This window comes from Colletotrichum costaricense (genome assembly GCF_030867565.1).
Source record: "Colletotrichum costaricense strain IMI 309622 chromosome Unknown Scaffold_15.1, whole genome shotgun sequence".
In the NCBI taxonomy this organism is placed as follows: domain Eukaryota; kingdom Fungi; phylum Ascomycota; class Sordariomycetes; order Glomerellales; family Glomerellaceae; genus Colletotrichum; species Colletotrichum costaricense.
Window position 1 is genome coordinate 1,174,301 of NW_026848244.1, and position 16,393 is coordinate 1,190,693.

General features: G+C 50.0%; 6 protein-coding genes across 6 annotated transcripts; 2 read left to right on the forward strand and 4 right to left on the reverse strand.

Moving 5' to 3' along the window:
* Window positions 1-37: 37 nt before the first annotated feature.
* On the reverse strand, window positions 38-1,947 carry CCOS01_12755 (uncharacterized protein; the record flags this gene model as incomplete). Its single annotated transcript, XM_060460903.1, has 3 exons — window positions 38-780; window positions 841-1,781; window positions 1,838-1,947. 3 exons carry the CDS (start codon window positions 1,945-1,947, stop codon window positions 38-40), a joined length of 1,794 nt encoding a protein of 597 aa, XP_060308951.1.
* Window positions 1,948-4,361: 2,414 nt separating this feature from the next.
* Window positions 4,362-7,011, forward strand: CCOS01_12756 (fungal specific transcription factor; the record flags this gene model as incomplete). The annotated part of the gene is made up of 5 exons (XM_060460904.1): window positions 4,362-4,468; window positions 4,542-5,104; window positions 5,776-6,184; window positions 6,242-6,687; window positions 6,761-7,011. The coding sequence occupies 5 exons, from the start codon at window positions 4,362-4,364 to the stop codon at window positions 7,009-7,011; spliced, it is 1,776 nt and encodes a 591-aa protein (XP_060308952.1).
* Window positions 7,012-7,385: 374 nt separating this feature from the next.
* CCOS01_12757 (uncharacterized protein) lies at window positions 7,386-8,987 on the reverse strand (the record flags this gene model as incomplete). The annotated part of the gene is made up of 4 exons (XM_060460905.1): window positions 7,386-7,678; window positions 7,731-7,942; window positions 8,005-8,722; window positions 8,786-8,987. The coding sequence occupies 4 exons, from the start codon at window positions 8,985-8,987 to the stop codon at window positions 7,386-7,388; spliced, it is 1,425 nt and encodes a 474-aa protein (XP_060308953.1).
* Window positions 8,988-9,543: 556 nt separating this feature from the next.
* CCOS01_12758 (uncharacterized protein) lies at window positions 9,544-11,094 on the forward strand (the record flags this gene model as incomplete). Its single annotated transcript, XM_060460906.1, has 4 exons — window positions 9,544-9,686; window positions 9,747-10,058; window positions 10,112-10,317; window positions 10,373-11,094. The coding sequence occupies 4 exons, from the start codon at window positions 9,544-9,546 to the stop codon at window positions 11,092-11,094; spliced, it is 1,383 nt and encodes a 460-aa protein (XP_060308954.1).
* A 483-nt stretch (window positions 11,095-11,577) lies between these two features.
* Window positions 11,578-12,027, reverse strand: CCOS01_12759 (uncharacterized protein; the record flags this gene model as incomplete). Its single annotated transcript, XM_060460907.1, has 1 exon — window positions 11,578-12,027. The coding sequence occupies one exon, from the start codon at window positions 12,025-12,027 to the stop codon at window positions 11,578-11,580; it is 450 nt and encodes a 149-aa protein (XP_060308955.1).
* Window positions 12,028-13,281: 1,254 nt separating this feature from the next.
* On the reverse strand, window positions 13,282-16,194 carry CCOS01_12760 (LysM domain-containing protein; the record flags this gene model as incomplete). Its single annotated transcript, XM_060460908.1, has 8 exons — window positions 13,282-13,712; window positions 13,768-13,932; window positions 14,008-14,161; window positions 14,222-14,346; window positions 14,411-14,692; window positions 14,755-15,085; window positions 15,145-15,427; window positions 15,533-16,194. The coding sequence occupies 8 exons, from the start codon at window positions 16,192-16,194 to the stop codon at window positions 13,282-13,284; spliced, it is 2,433 nt and encodes an 810-aa protein (XP_060308956.1).
* Window positions 16,195-16,393: the final 199 nt, after the last annotated feature.

Sequence of the window (16,393 nt, forward strand, 5' to 3'; positions counted from 1 at the left end):
GGGTTTCTTCGTAAGAAGTGGTTAGGTTCGTGAGTATCTAATGGTTTAATGATGAAACTTCTAGATCATCATTCGCGTCTGATTGGAGAAAATCCCAGGTTGCCAAATCGCGAAAAAGGCTGGGCATGCCGTAATCGAAGAAATCATAAAAGGCCCTGTCAAAATGAGAGTAAGATAGCCCATCAACGAACCAAGTGGCAGCCCGGTGACCCGATTGACCATCATCATCTGTGGATTCATCTGGTGGCAGAAAGGCCTCACTGGGCTGCACCAAGCTCGAAACAGGTGACACTGAGCTTCCAGTCACATCTTGGGTTGGTCCATGTCGTTGAAGGTTATTCAAGTTGCTGATTGGGTTCCTAGTGACGTTTGCGTGTTGATGTGTGTCGTCGCAAGTGCACGAGGCGCCCTCTGTGGTTCGAATGGGAGGTGCACTGGGCCTGGTAAATTGTTGCAGACGCCTCACTAACCTAGCAACTCCCTTTGCACTGGTCCAAAGTCGACTGAGGATGACGAGGTTATCGTAACATGCTCCAAGATCTTTGTACGCTTCTTCTGGTGCTCGCTCGCCATCCCTAAGAGCGCGATAGACCACCGTGGTAGACATTGACATAGCATAAGGTACAAGAGGAAGAGGCGGGAGATTGGCAGGCTCTTCCAGACAGACGATGCGCAGTACACTATCAGCAGAAGATAGTCGTCGCTGATACTGGACGCTCTTCGGCCCGCTATAGCGACAGGAGAGCATCGCGGCGACGTGGTACCAAATTTGTAAGTACACTAAGAGACTAGAATCAGAGAAAGTCACAACGCTTTACTTCAAGCTCCAGAGTTACTTACATCTGTGGGATCTCTGGAACCCATCCATGCAAACATTAGTGGTCAGCTCAGAGAATGTCGGAAATGCATCAAAGTCGTCGTCCGTTGCTGTTGAGCTAGCTTTGTAAATCCTAGTTGCCGTTTTCATCAAATCTCCGAGAGAGAGAGATATGGCCATTAGCTGGGACCGGTAGTGATCCTTTCGGGGAGCAATGCGTTCAACTCCAATGTCTGTATCATCAATCATGAACGGAGCAGCGCCCATGACGGGCTTGTTCAGCCGATCAAAATTTCGTAGTGTCCACCACAAAAAATCGCAACGCTCCTGGTCGGAATTAACGGGAACCTTTACGTGCAGTGAGATTGCCCACGCTTCGGATATAGCCTGGGAAAGATACCCTGAGGAGCGGTCTAGTCCACTCAGGCCGTCGTTGTGTAGGTGCATCAAGGCTAAAATTTGAACTTTGGTGATCCGGTCGGGCTCGAGATCTGCCTTGATAGAGACATCAAGACCTTTGAGTAATATAGAAGCAAAATGTCTCTGATCCAGGATAGCGCCATCCTCACAGATTCTCAGAAATGGGGCTGCCTGTCTGAATTTACAGGCAATGAGGGAGACTGCTCTGAGGAGAAATATGGATGCCTGCCCGTTACTGTAGTCCCGAAATATTGCAGCCCCATCTAGTACTGGAATGAGGTCATCTAAGAGCATGTTGTAAATTGGCAGAAGGATGTCAGTCGTCGACTTTGGCAATTCGAGGTAAGCACCCTCTTCCTCAAGATATCTTCGTTGATTGTCTGAAATTTCAGGCCGCCTGGAATTGAGACGGTGACGATCGTACCAATTGCGCTGGCGAAGAGATCTTTCCTCTAGAGAAATACCTTCTTCAGATGTATTCAAGTCTTTCTCTTTGCGACGTGAATGCACTTGGCAAGTGCCAGCCTTGTCCGCAAGTCTTGCCCCTGTAGAATCCATAGAAAGATCTGTCAAGACGGATTCTGGGTTGTACAGACTGACACGGCTCGGACTAGGACTCGAGTCTCGAGTATTCGATGCCTGGTCAACCGGGTCTGTGATTGACCTGTCGCCGCGTCTGGCGGCGTATGGTCTTTCGGTGACACCGACATGATAGCACCGTTTCTTTCGTGCACGGCAGCCTTGACAGGGTGAATGGCTTGGGTTAGTTGGGAGTGATTTTGCCGAGAGGACGTGGACACAGGAGGAATTATATAGACTTATCTTGGGAAGAGCGTTTAGCGTTCTGGCTCGCAGAGGCCTGCCAAACAATTTCCATGTCGGTACTTGTTACCGAACTTCAGTCGGCTGCTGACAGAAGAGTTGCACAAGTCCAGTTGCACAAGTGATGGGATACCTCTATTCCGAAAGGTCGGGTGATGTTGCGGAGAAGAGTTAAAGCCCGGCAGAGTCTGGTCGACGTCCCCGGCTGGAATCAGCCCTAAAGACAGCTCGTCTCCACATGGTGGTAATCTTAGCCAATCAGCCAAGTGTTGAAATTGCAATACCCACATGTGTTGGAGTTGAGAAAACGTGGGGAAATGCCCCCTCAAATCGAGCACAGATTCTCGTCTGCGCCAGGGACTCCGAGCTGGTTAATTGGTTTGATCGCAACATCAAAGACAAGCCACCAGCGCTAAACACAAGACTTGGAGATTAGAATCAAGCTGCAGTACGCTCATTTACCTGTCGGCCGTTTAAAATTCACTTGCTCCCAAGTTAGCCTGCCAGCGTCATGGATTGTTGAGATGCCAAACTCCCACGGAACAAATAGCAAAAGCTTCACTTGAATGTCGTCTCATCAGTAAAGGTGCCGGTGTTAGTAAGGCAAGATCAGTCTCTTTTGCAATGAACTGGAAAAGAGTCATTGATAAGTTGGTCTCGCACATATTGAGCCAAGGAGGTTCGAGAAATATCTCCCTGCAGAACTAGTGGTACCACTAACTAAGCTCCCAAGACAGTGGATATAGATTCAGGACTCTTTTAGACACCGACGCCCACAGCATAGTCTGGCCACAAGCTCTCGCAGCTTGAACCTAAGGCTGGTTTCCATGATAGCAAAGTGGCGAAATCGGGCACGCTATACAATTGCTGGATATCCCAGCACCCTTGGCCACTTTCAACCAGGTTGCCCACCCCGACACTTCAAAGATTGAAGCGCTCCAGATGACCAGTAGCAATGTGGCCGAGACAACCAAACTCGAAAACGGTCAGGACTGTAAGGTTCGCAAGGAGGACGGCTGTGCCGAGCTGGTTGACATGAGGTGCCCTGATAGGGAGGAGATGGTGGCCTATGACAGGAGCGGATGCGTAATTCGCTCGCATCTAACCCCTTTCAGCATATTGGTCGCTGAAAAAAGTTGAAAATTGGCTGATCATGTTTCTTACCGACTCTTTAGGGGAAGCGGGGACGACACCAAGGGTGTCCTGGTATGCTGCCCTACAGGCTCAACAAGCCAGAAGTGCACCTCGCGGGGCATCCCCCAAAGTACCTACCGAGACACCTAGTCACTCAAGGCTATTAGAGACAAAGAGCTGCACGAACAGCTCCATCAAATCGACTGATTACTACACGACTTCCGCGTCTAGAATTGGCAGCTCGAGTTTTTCTTCCCTCATAGGACGCTTCATAGGCGGAATACGACCAGTGTCAGCCTTGAGTATGAGTTTTGCTATTGGGGCAGTACTATTTGGCTATTGGGGCAGTAACCCACTTTTTAGACCAATGAGGGCTCATAGCTATAGAGCTCGGATCATAACCCCACACCCGTACCCGCTGCACCTGCCCACGGGCCACCCGGCGTACGGAGTAATTGCCCACGGTCGCAATTGCCCACGGTCGCAATTACATAAAGCAGCTGCGGGCACGTACGGTCGCAATTGCTTATTCAAAAATATGATTAAACAGGCAATTAAGTAGGCAATTGCGACCGTAGGCAATTGCGACCGTAGGCAATTGCGACCGTAGGCAATTGCGACCGTGGGCAATTACGCCGGGTGGCCCGTGGGCAGGTGCAGCGGGGCGAAAAAGTTTAGAGTTCAGAAGGCAGGCTCTGATTGGCCAATAAAGTGGATTACTGCCCCAATAGCCAAATAGTACTGCCCCAATAGCAAAACTCTTGAGTATATGTATGTGATCTATATTTCTAGGATCCGAGTTTATTGTGGTAAAACAAAGGGTTTACAAAATATTTTGGGCGGGATGAGTTTATCCACAAGTGGTAAGGGCGCGCCTCTACTGGCCTGCTTTAGAAGGCATAGTTACATACTGGAATGACGGATGGGCCGATAGACGCCTGCTACGGAAAAAGAATTCGCCTATCTGTGGAGTCTCAAGAGTGCCCCGTGGGGAGGGTGATCGTTCCATGTCTTGCTTCCCACCTTGGTCCGACAACTGACAAAGTACAACCTTCGATCTGATGCATTGAGAAAGCGGCAGTTGAAATAGCCCAAAGCATTCAATGTGGCAATGACCGAGGTGGCTCCTCGAATGCATAAAGACGTATGTACCGTCCCCCGTTCAAGCATGCATCATGGACCCAACTTTCGCACTCATGCGGACTACACCCAACGCCCTGCAACGCCGGCCATATCGTTCAAAGAGGAATCGGCCGTGCATGCTTTGCCGTGCGCGTAAGACTTCATGCCGCCGCGCGGGAAAAGATACATCTTGCATAACGTGCCGCAAACGAGGCGAACGCTGCAGCTTTCTCGATGATCCCACTCACGAGTCGGCTCTCACTCATGAGTCGGCAACCGCCTCTCTGTCCGGGGGTAGTCCCAATGATTGCGACGGGTTGGATGACCTCGGACAAGCTGGAGTCGGCTTCGACACTTCAACAATCCTGCCAGGAGATCTAGCCAGCGACATTGTTCAGGGCTCCCTTGGAGACCATACGAATGACCATTACAGCCAGCACCCCGCGGACGAGGACGCGATGTATGGGGGCTTCACCGATGAAAGGATCTGGGGCAGCCCTCCGCCAGATGAAACACAATTCGCGAGCACTGCTATTGGCGCTGGTCTGATGCAGTTTGATGGAATCCCGCTTGCGAATTCTCAAGTCCTTCATCAGCATGATTTCGAGACACCCGAGCGAGCAGCTCCACTGCCAACATTTGAAGCCTCGTCAAATGGCGCGAATTCCGCGCACGAGATCGGGATTAGATTCTCGACAGAACCACACGATGGCTGTGCACAGTCGTCTAATCTGAACGATGCTGCTTTTACCATCGACCAAAGACCTGAGTTCCAGAGCGCGTACTTTGGTCTCTCGGGAGAGTCGGACCCTTATCTTCTCCGGCATTACTTGTATAACGACGCAGACGAATTTCCGTTTCTTCGAGTGATATATCGAAGGACGCAGAGCGGGACCCCCTTCCATCGCGACCATTCTTCGGTCACAGGACATCCCAGATCAGATGAAAACAATGTTCCGATCCAATTCCTTCTAACTTCAAATGAGTTGAGTGATGAGCTTAGACGCCTCGGTCCTACCAATCATTTATATAATTATGAGTCAGTGAGAAAGGAACTGAACGACTTGGTGAGTGAAGATGTCGGACGGAGACTTGTTCTATTGTAAGCCTGCCCCGTTTCCACCAAGCATCATGACCCTAACTGTCCAGGTTCGTACAATATGTTTACCCAGCATTTCCAGTTATTTCTCGGTCACAAATAGTGACTGCCTTTGATGGACATTTCAAGTCTGCGTCCCCGGGACATGCTCCACTGCCAACTTATCTGCTGGCCGCTATATACGCTTCTGCGCTCCCTTTCACTGCATACGATGACATACTATGCGTCTCCAGTGTCTACAAGAAACCTTCCGCCCAAAGACTATGGCAAATTGTCTATGACGGGATTCAGACTACGCTACATACCCCGAAACTATCTACCATCTCAAGCGCATTACTGTATCTTCATAAACCCCGAGTAGGAGTGCAGCATGTATCCGCGGACACGTCCTTCGCCTGGTCTATGATCGCCTCTGTCGTTGGCTTAGCCACGAGCCTAGCGCTGCACCTGGACTGCAGTTCATGGTCAATACCGCCGTGGGAAAAGCGGCTTCGACGCCGCTTGTGGTGGATGACATTCTCTGAGGCGACGTGGAGAAGTCTCTTGTTGGGAAGGCCTGCTATAATCGCACCAGATCAGTGGAATGTGTCGGAGCTCACTTCACTGGATTTTGAGGTTGAGGAAATGCTTCTTGGGCTTGGCGATGATACGAAAGCAAACGATTTCGCGGAAAAGCTGCGACTTGCAACACATGAGTCCGATGAGGGTATGATATCACAGCGACTCGCAACTTTGACCATTATTGCCGACAATATATACCGTTGTCTTTAGTAAGTCCTCTGATGCCCGTTGTTTGTTGCTTACATGCGCTGAGAGAAATCGCACAGCACGATACGGGCTACTGAGAAGCTCGCCGATGACCTTGCTGGCTCCATCAGGGCTATCAAACCTCTTCGTGAAGAGCTCAAGCTGTGGTATGCCAGTCTTCCTATCTATTTAAAGACACCAAAGATAGATCCCGAGAGGGTGGCTCCCGCCGCACCAAGCTCGGCAGCCTGCCTCAAATTCGCGTATCTGACTCTCGAAATTCTACTTTACCGAGCTTTGCTTCGGCCACTGGGCAAAATCGACCTGGAAGTTGTCTCGAATGCAGTTTCACAGACAGATGATCTTTGTAGTAGCTCGGATGCCAACATGACTGGACCGGAACTGGGCGAGAGCCTGCGAAACGAGATAGAGCTGATTATATGTGCTGCCGAAAACTGTGCGAGGATTATCAGCACCTTCACCGTCGAGCTGATGTCTTGGGATTTTGCCGGTTTCTGGTATGCTTGTAAGTAACGCCTCATGTTTGTGCAAGGAAGTACGCAGTTGCAAGCACATGTCTAATTAGTGGGCTAACCTAGGGTCTCGCATTGGTTGGGCGATAACCTCAAGCTTTCTTGCCTTACTCTTTGTCCAATCACCAAGCGTGCAGCACGCAAAAACGTGCAAGATTCTGATCGACAAGTGGCGGCAAATATTGCGACACCAGTCTCAAAGCTTCGAGGACATGAGCCTTGGGATTCTCCGGTTGGATGCGATGTACTGGTCAAACATGAATAAGATCTTTAGGATTAACAGACATGTAGCACAAGTAATCAAAGACTCGACATGAAGTCGACATTGCACTGTTATATGCTCGCTATACACTGGTAACCCAAACGTTTGGGCATCGTGCCCACGGATGGAAGCAAACTACCGAGATCTCATCAGCATTCATAATCCGCGCACATCAAATTTGGGACCCACCTTACAGAAGCTGCTGCACATCGCTGTCCTAAGCATGATTGCTGAAGCGTTTCTACAAAACGGCTTCTAGGACGACCGACACTGCAAATCTCAGCGGCAACTGTGGGTCAACACGTGCACAAGCGAGTCCCGGCGCTCATGGCAAGATACTTTTGATATGTCTATGTATCAGATTGTGTCGGGCACCTCCACATGTTCTCCTAGGGCACCGCAGTACTAGTGAATGAGCACTGATCACATTCACACCGCGAGCCGGAGACCTCCAGATACATTTCCAACCTGCTTTGCGTTTCTCCTACGGACGAGGATGTGGATGAGTCCGACCGCAATCAGAGCAATAGCCTCCATAGCGAGCGAGACTGCGTTGCCCATAATGTAGCGCGGCGAGTCCTTCTTCGGATAAATCTGGGATGAGGGAATTCCCGAGGCGTTGGCGATGGAGATGAGCAAAGGGATACCGATTGAGCGCACGTGGTCGGTGGTAAGATTATTTGTCACCCAAGTGACGACAAGGGTGTTGTAAGGATAGACACCTATGACATATTAGGAGCTGGATAGCCTCAGTAGGGTGCGAACCGGACTCACCAGCAGCAACGAGGAACATGGCGAAGAGGTCTGCGCCGTGGTTGCTAGTGCCGACGGTGATCGCATAGCCAACAAGGACAGGAATTGGAACGATCATGGCGAGAATGCCGCGCTTGTTGAGTTTGTCCGAGAGCCAAGCGACGAGGCACAGAAACAGGCAGGCGAAGACGTACACCGGGATGGAGAGATAGTTCGCCTGGAGGGAAGTATATCTACTATGTGTGAGATGCATACTTTCACTGGCACTGGGAGAAAAGTTAGAAAAGAGACTTACCCAAAACCAACGATGAGAGTAGGCAAAAAGGTAGTGAAGCCGAATAGCGGAACGGACGAGCAGAACATGCCGATGGCGGCAATGTAGATAATGGGCTCCGTAAAAGCCATTTTGGCATACTTCCACTCGAATTTTCTCTCCCCCTTATAGGCCACATCTCTCTTGACACGCATGCTCATGACGTAGCGCTCCTCTTCGCTGAGGAACCATGCCTTCTCAGAGTCGAACGGTAGCGTGACCCAGAGAGCCAGGCCAATCACGATGGAGATGCACCCCTCGATGATGAACAGCCAGCGCCAGGCCTCGAGTCCGGCCTTAGAACCCATTGTCTGGATGCCGTAGGCAATGAGGCCACCAAAGGCACCTGAAAGGGCAATCGCACCGTAAAGCACGGCAATGCGCTTGGCTTGCTGAGCCCGGGAGTAGACGGTCGAAATCAGGAAAGCAAGACAAGGGAAGAGGCCGGACTCGAAAACTCCCAGGAGGAGGCGGACAGCAATTCCATGGTAATAGTTGTGGATGAACCCTGTTGCGATAGTAACAACACTCCATCCGATCATGGCGACAGCAAGGACTGCGTTAGCTCCCCATTTCTTAACCGCCATGACCCAGGGAATCTCGAAGAGGACGTAGGTCGGATAGAACAAGGTTGACAGGTCATTGAACTGTGTTCCAACGAGCCCCAAGTCTTGTTCAAAACCAAAAACTCGAGCGTTTCCTGCCAAGAGCTCGTGTTAATACCAACGGCCACAAGACTGGACGCGATGCAATTTTCACAAACCAATATTAGTTCGGTCAAGATATGCAATGAGCATGAGCAACGCCATTTGCGGCATCATGTACTTGTCGAATTTTGAGATGGCGCGTTTCTCTAGGACCGGATCGATCAAGATCGAGCTTTCACCCATGGTTGGAGGTGGTGAATCGGTAATGTTGCTCGGAACGAAGTCGGAGTTGATATTGGCTTCTTTGGTGTACTCCATGATTATTGTATTTGGGAGGTGAAAGTGATTGGACTTGACGATGAGATTCGAGTTGAGACCCCGCTGTCCTTTTTGAAGACAGCATAGTTGATAACTCCAACGATGATGTTGAACGAACTTATCGGCATTACCCGTATCTGTTGATAAGTTTCGCCGGGTCAGTTCAACAATAAGCCTTGATAACAAATCTAGGCTGCTATACTAGCCGTTGATAAGCGGTCGTTTGGAACCGGCGTAGAAGCAATTGACCAGTCAGGTTCCGTGTTCGCCGAAACTATGGAACTAGAATCCGCCGAATCTGTTGATGAATCGTAGTGGAGACAAATTCGCCGAATAATTTGTGGGTATGGTACCACGATAGAATACGTTCAGGAGTCAACTACTAGTGCTCATACTCGGTAGATCATCGAGCCATGTATGTATTTGAGAAGATAAATATCGAGGCACAAATTAGCATGATTTTGTTCCTCTTCACACAGCCATTCGACTGCATCTTTCCTTCAAGTTGTATAAGCGGAACCTAAGAAAAGGGGACATCGCATTTCGCTCCGCAAACATGTCAACGACGGCAACCATGACTACATCTGCCCAGATTCTGTCGCGAGCCAGCCCTGTAGCCACGGTGGTTATAGATAGGCAACGGCTGATGGATGACATACATCTCACAGCTCAATGGGGAGGGGGACAGAGATGGGGAGAGTATGCCTGCGCCATGTCCTCTCGCTTTCAGGTAGATCACAAAAGCTGACAATGGAATAGCGCCCCGACCGAGATCGGCATGGCCCGGCTAGCGTTGAGTGATGCAGATAAAATGGTACGAGATTGGTTTATCCAAGAGGTCAAGAAGTACGGTTGCAAGGTGCAGGTGGATGCTATGGGCAATATCTTCGCTATTCGGCCTGGCAGGAGAGAAGGCTACCCTACGTTCATGGGCTCTCACCTGGACACGCAACCCGCTGGCGGCAGATACGACGGTATCCTTGGTGTTCTCGGAGGAGTTGCAGCCTTGAGAGCTCTGCATGAGTCTGGAACCGAAACCGAGTACCCTGTTGGTGTTGTTGACTGGACCAAGTAAGTGCTGGCTTTAGTCAGGTATCATTGATGTAATTGCTTACAGCACGCAGTGAGGAGGGCGCAAGATTTCCACAGTGCATGATGGCTTCTGCTGTGTGGGCTGGCATTACAGATGTCAACAGCACACATCGAATCGCTGATATCGAAGATGCAAATGTCACAGTCAGGTCCGAGCTGGAGAGGATAGGTTACTTGGGCGCCATACCTGCGCACTACACCGCAATGCCCATGGCAGCTCATTTCGAGCTTCATATCGGTACGCAATCTGATGTCTTGCCGAGAAGTGACCGCATACTGACATGATTATTCAGAGCAAGGGCCCATTCTTGAGGCATCCAATCAATGTATCGGTGTTGTCCAGGGAGTCCAGGCCAGCAAATGGTTCACTATCACCGTCGGGGGCCGAGACAGCCATACAGGAGCCACTAACTTTGAGAACCGGTCCGATGCTCTATTGACCAGTGCGCAAATGATTCTGCGGTCACATCAAGTCGCTACCGAGTTCAAATCGTTGGCGTCCACTGGCCTCCTCTCCCTGGAGCCCGGAAGCACAAATACCGTTCCTGGGGTCGTTACCTTCTCACTGGACCTGCGATCTAGTGAGAATGAGAATATCAACAAAATGGAAGAGATTCTTCGAAGAGATTTTGAGAGCATTGCAAGGGGCGAGAATGTTGGAACAGTCACTGCGGGATGCACTCGTGGTCGTGGTTGCACTGTCTCTTGGAAGGTCGACTCAGATGCCAAGGTTGCCAACTTTGACAAGGATTGTATTGAATGCATCGAGAAGGGAAGCGAGTCGTTGTTCGGAGAACAGGCCGGATCACTGACGAGAAGGATGTATAGTGGCGCTGGACACGACAGTGTGCACACCTCTACGATGGTGCCCACGGCGATGATATTCGTTCCATGCAGAGAGGGAATAACCCACAACCCTACTGAGTATTGCTCGCCGACGGACTGCGGTAACGGAGCGCAGGTTCTTCTCAATGCTATACTCAGATACGACCACTATAGATCCACCAAGGTATGATTATGAGGGAACCTGTATGTAGTGATAAGGTGTTGGGAAGCAGTAATGATTGATAACATCAAGAACAACTCGAAAAAAACGTGTCTAATATTGCACTATGTCCCAACCACTCCACGTCTTGCTGTGTGACAGAATGGCTTGCATATACATAAATTACGATTCTTGTTTCGATAAGACTGGAATACTCCTGAGGTAGGGTAGTGTATGAGGACCTAGTAATATATATTGTTATTTTATATAGGTACGTAAAGTCGAACTTAGTAGGTAATGTCGAGTGCATTATATAAAGATGTCTAATACCTCCCGAGATGCCTGTGAACCACTCGCATGAGCCGTCATATGGCATTGGTATTCGATCACCAATATCTCCTCATCGTGCAAACCTGCCCTGCCCCACGATTCCTCATGCCAAATTAATTGGCGCGATTTCAATGAGCTACCAAGAGGTATCTCCTTCGACTTGAACAGTCACACTCGTATTCTTTATTTCAACTTCTGTTTCTTAAAGCCAAGCTCGGCCAGGAACGAGACCCTCGCCACCGTCACTCCAATCGTGATGATCATCCCAACCCAGTCCCCAACCTGCCACGTCATTGGGGAGAGACGGCCTTGTTTCCCAAACACCTCGTAGGTGCCCGCAAGAAGGGAAAGGTCAATAGCTAGAATAGCGGCTTGCGCGATCTTCCATACTCCAATGTCTTGCGTGTATCGTAGAAGTATGCCATTGAGGATAGCACAGCCAACCAGAGCTCCGCCACCCTGGTAGAGGAGCATGTCGTGGGCTGCATCGCGCGTTCCGGTGTGGGATTCGAGGAAGAATTGGTCAAGCATCCAGTCACGCGTGAAGAAGGACATGAACGCGCCCCAGAGCGCGCACGGTGGATCCCAGTAGAGGAAGATGGCTTTGTAGATAGAGGGAATATGAGTAGTCATTGTGAAGCGTTGACAGCTGGAGGATCCGGGAAAAACTTGAAGAAGTTTTGCCCAGCAAAGGAAAGAGGAGAGACGCGATACATTATTAAAACCCCAGGGATGAAACGCCTGGCCTTCAGGCTTGACTAAGGCCAGAATATACTGGAAATTGCTTAGTGCTGACGGCTGAATGACAAAGTTCTTCCTTCCTTACCTAGGTACCCCGCTCCTTAACTGCCGGCTTTGGACCTTTTGTGCTGCAGCATTGATGTGCTTGCTATTCTTATTGCCATATGGGTATCACAAAGTAAAGTCGATCATGCGAATCGTCTTGTCAATATATCTTACAGTGCATTACGTGATCACCTTGAGGGACAGGTCTGAATAAGAGCTACCTTGCACATGCGCATCGAAAACAGACCATAGCCGGAAGAGCTTAGGGCACCACAGCAAAAACAAGACCAAGCATTTACAACACTATGTTGAAAGAGCGCAGAGTCATGGGGAGTGTTGCAATTCTACACTGACGCACTTGAGAAAGTGGCATTGAATCATTTCCTGGCGCAGTAGAAGGACTAGCTAGAGGTGATGCATACCTTTGAGCCATGCCCTCTTAAGTGATCCGAGAATAGTCAAAGGGAATGAATCAGAGGGAGAATGGAGGCTGATGAATCAACAACCTATTTAGTGGAACATCTGGAAGTGGAGGACTGTGACGGGAGAATAAATGATTCCGATAATAATGTTTGTAGAGTATTGATTTCGGCTTCGACAACGGTCAGGAGTCTGAGACTAAGAATAATTGCAATCTGTAGAGTAGAGCAACAGATTGAGTTGATAACATAAAGCAGCCGGTTTCAAGTTGCTTGGCATGTTACCGAGAGCGTTATAAACGTCAAGCTCGTAACGTGCCAAGATATATGGTTCAAACACTCGCCGACGATGTCACATCAGTACGATGCTGTTTAGCTGATAATCATAACACATCACAGTCATCTAGCCCGAAAGAAATTACGGTGCAGGTAAGGCAACTATCACGTTGCCTTTCACAACCTTTTGGCAAGGTCCTAGGCGACTACCTAGGTTGGTCTCACAAGTGTTGAAAGGAACTGCAAAAGCAACTAGATTGGTTGTTTTTACTGATCAGCAATATGGAGCGAAGGAGTTGCCGCATACCCGCCTAGTAAGAAAGCACGGATATCATCCGCATGGATTCTTTGTGATAGATGTGGTTTCAAGGGGCAATTAGAAGACTATGGGGCTGGGACTAAGATCTTACGCCGCAACACCAATACAGTACCAATAAGTCCCCCAGAAGCTGGTGCCACAATTTTCACCGTTGGTTCCGAGCACCGTATTCCAACTGTAAAAGTCTGCAGCCGCGAGACCGTACCTCTCGATGAAGGTTGAACACCAGTCGCCTGATGGAGCCTGGGCGTACTTGTTACACGTTGCGATCGCGTTGCCCGCCTGATTTGGCGACGGTGCCGCAACGGGGCCGTTGGTGGGGGTCGGAGTGGATACCGGCGCCGAAGTGGAGGTTACCCCCGAGCCGCCGGTGGTGGTCACGCTGTCGCTCGTACCGACGCAGTATGCGTAACCACCCCAGAAGTTTGTGAGGCAGTCTTCTGATACAGCAGGGTTCAGAGCCAGAAACTGGGCATGCGTGAGACCGTACTCCGCCTCGACCGTGGAGCAGTCGCCGCCTGTTCAGAATGTGTAAGAGTCAATCAATTCAAATTGTCAGAGAAATCGACTTACCAGTGACCACATGCCACTTGTTGCAATTAGCTGGTTGGCCGTCGTGAGTTGCTGCAGGAGGTGTTGGGCCTGCGGTCGACGAAGCGATTGCTGATGTTGAAGTCGTAATGGTTGCTGTCGCTGACGGTTCCACGAAATCTGAGGTTCTGATGCAGTAGTAGTACCCTGTGTGAGAGTTAGTCTCTTCTGCTTCTCTATATGCCACTATTTCTGGGCTTAGAAACTTGTTGGATCTCTTACCTGCCCACATACCACCGCACTCTGGGCCTACACTTGGGTTCCACGCATAGAATTGAGCGATGGTCAGAGACCATTCACTCAAAATCTCTGAACATGAAGGGCTACCGTTGGTATCAACCTCAATAATTTGAGTGCAGTTTTCTGTCATTCCATCCTGAGTAAGAAGTCAGTGATTTGAACTGAGGTTCATAGACAGAGAGGAACATTTACTCACCCGAGCCGGTAAGCTTGAGTCCAGCGGATCCGGGTTTGTGAACTTCTTTGAGCCAGTGTACCATTTTGCACAATAGCGGAAACCGCTCTCGAATGAGCATCCATCATCGGATGCGTTTCCGAGTACTACCAAGGAATGTGATTAGCGAGGACTGCGCTCGCATAGTGTTCAAGTATGAATGAGACGTACTCGGGTTCCAGACTTCGAGGTCTTCTAGGGTAACGTCAAAGACCTCGGCGGCAAGAGCGCAATTGGATGCCAAGTACATTCCGGTCATGTCTTTCTGCCAGTCGTCTCCCGTTAGATAGTGGTAGCAATCCTTCCTTGTTCCGGTAGCAATGGGAAGCAGAGTCGTCGTGGGAGTTGGAGCCGTCCAGATATTGTCAGGCAGCGTTGTTGCAGAGTCTTCGACGGTTCCCGTCATGGTGATCGCGAAGGTGATGTGTCCGGGCTTTCCGGTGTACGTGTTTACTAGGCACCTCCGATTAGAACTTACTCAGAGCAAGAAAGCATGTGAGTCTGAATAAACTTACAGTCTCCGACGGGCTGCACGCAATATGACTCCTCGGCGTACAAGTTGGTACAGTTCTCGTTAATTGCGGGATTGAGGAATAAGAAGTCGTCCATGGAAATTCCGAATTTCATAACAATTAAGTTGCAATAGTCTCCAAGGATAGCAGTGTAGTATCTGCCGCAATATGTGTTCGTCTCGGCCGCAACATTCGTGGGAACCGGCGCAGCAGTCAGGGGAATTGAGGGCTGCAAAGTTGTCTGCGATGGCTCCACATAAGGAGTCCCCGGAACCGACACGCAGATTTGATGGCCAATGGTTTGATTGAGATTATAGCATCCAGAGTTGATTGACTTGCGCGAGTTAGTCTCCTTTATAAACCCACGTTCATGTAGAAACAGGGGATACCTACAGGATTCCAAGATAGTAGCTGAGTCACAGTCATGCCGTGAGCCTTTGCAATCTTGTCACAGGTGTCAGATTCAACAACCGTGTAGATATCACAAGTGTTGACCAGGCAAAGTTCTCCTTCGGTAGGGAACTGGTGACAGAATGCCAGCAGGTCGTTGTCCCAGAGGAGCCACTCCGTTCCAATGCTCTGTGCTACGGAGATGGAATTACAATCGTCCTCTGGCTGAATGGAGTAAGTCTTCCCTGTGCAGGTCGGCGTGGGCGTCGGAGCCGCTGTTGTTTGTCTACGGACGGTTTGTCAGCTAGTGTTCTCCTATGTCCAAAATTTTGTGATGTGTTGAACACCTCGCGTCGTGGTAATTTATTTCGATAAGAGAACGAATACTTACGTGAACAGACTGATCGTGGTAGTGACGAGAGGTGCTCCCGTGATGCCACAATCAGCCGTGCGAGACTCGTAGACTGACTGAGCCTGCAGCCTTGGTCCGTCAAAGTAAGGAGATCCGGCTTGGAACCGAAGGTTCTTCACCAAGCAGCCGTCGCACGTATCAGACGGCACGTAGTCACCAAAGTCGCCGCCGGCAGGCAGAGCACCTTGTACATTCGCCGCCTCCGGATCGCGTGAGGCAGCGAAAGCGGCGGCAACATTATTGCAAAAGCGGCCGCTGTCCGTCAGGCATGTCAGGTTGTAGTTATATCTCAGCAGCTCGCTGATCATAACGAGCGGCATGTCGACCTCCATCTCTTCGGGCCAGTTATCTGCAGCGCAACTGGAAACCACATCGACGTGGTAGGCCTCGAGTGCAGAGGCACAAGAGTCCACGCAAAGCGCTTTTAAATCTGTGAGGGGATAATACTCCCCTCTGGTGAACAGGGTGATGCCGTTCCCGCAAGGGATATCGGCCACGAGAGCATTAGAACATCCTGCGCTTAGCCCCTCTGGCACAGTGTTGGTGGTGAACAGCTGGCTTCCGAGGGTTATCGAAGTGAAAAGAGTGAATGTCATGGTGATGGCCGGCAAAGACCGGGTATGAAAGAGCGTGGACGCCATATTGGCGGGAACGGCTTAAACGAGAGGCTCTGTCAAGAAGACAGTAATAAGGATTGTGGGAGTTCGAGATTCTCGAGACTCAAAGGACAAACGGAAGACCAAAAAGGCTCTGGTGAGGAACCGAGGAGAAAGCAATCGCGCATAGGTAGACCACAGTCATAATATGAACTTGAAGTACGTTGTGGCAATGGATACCGGC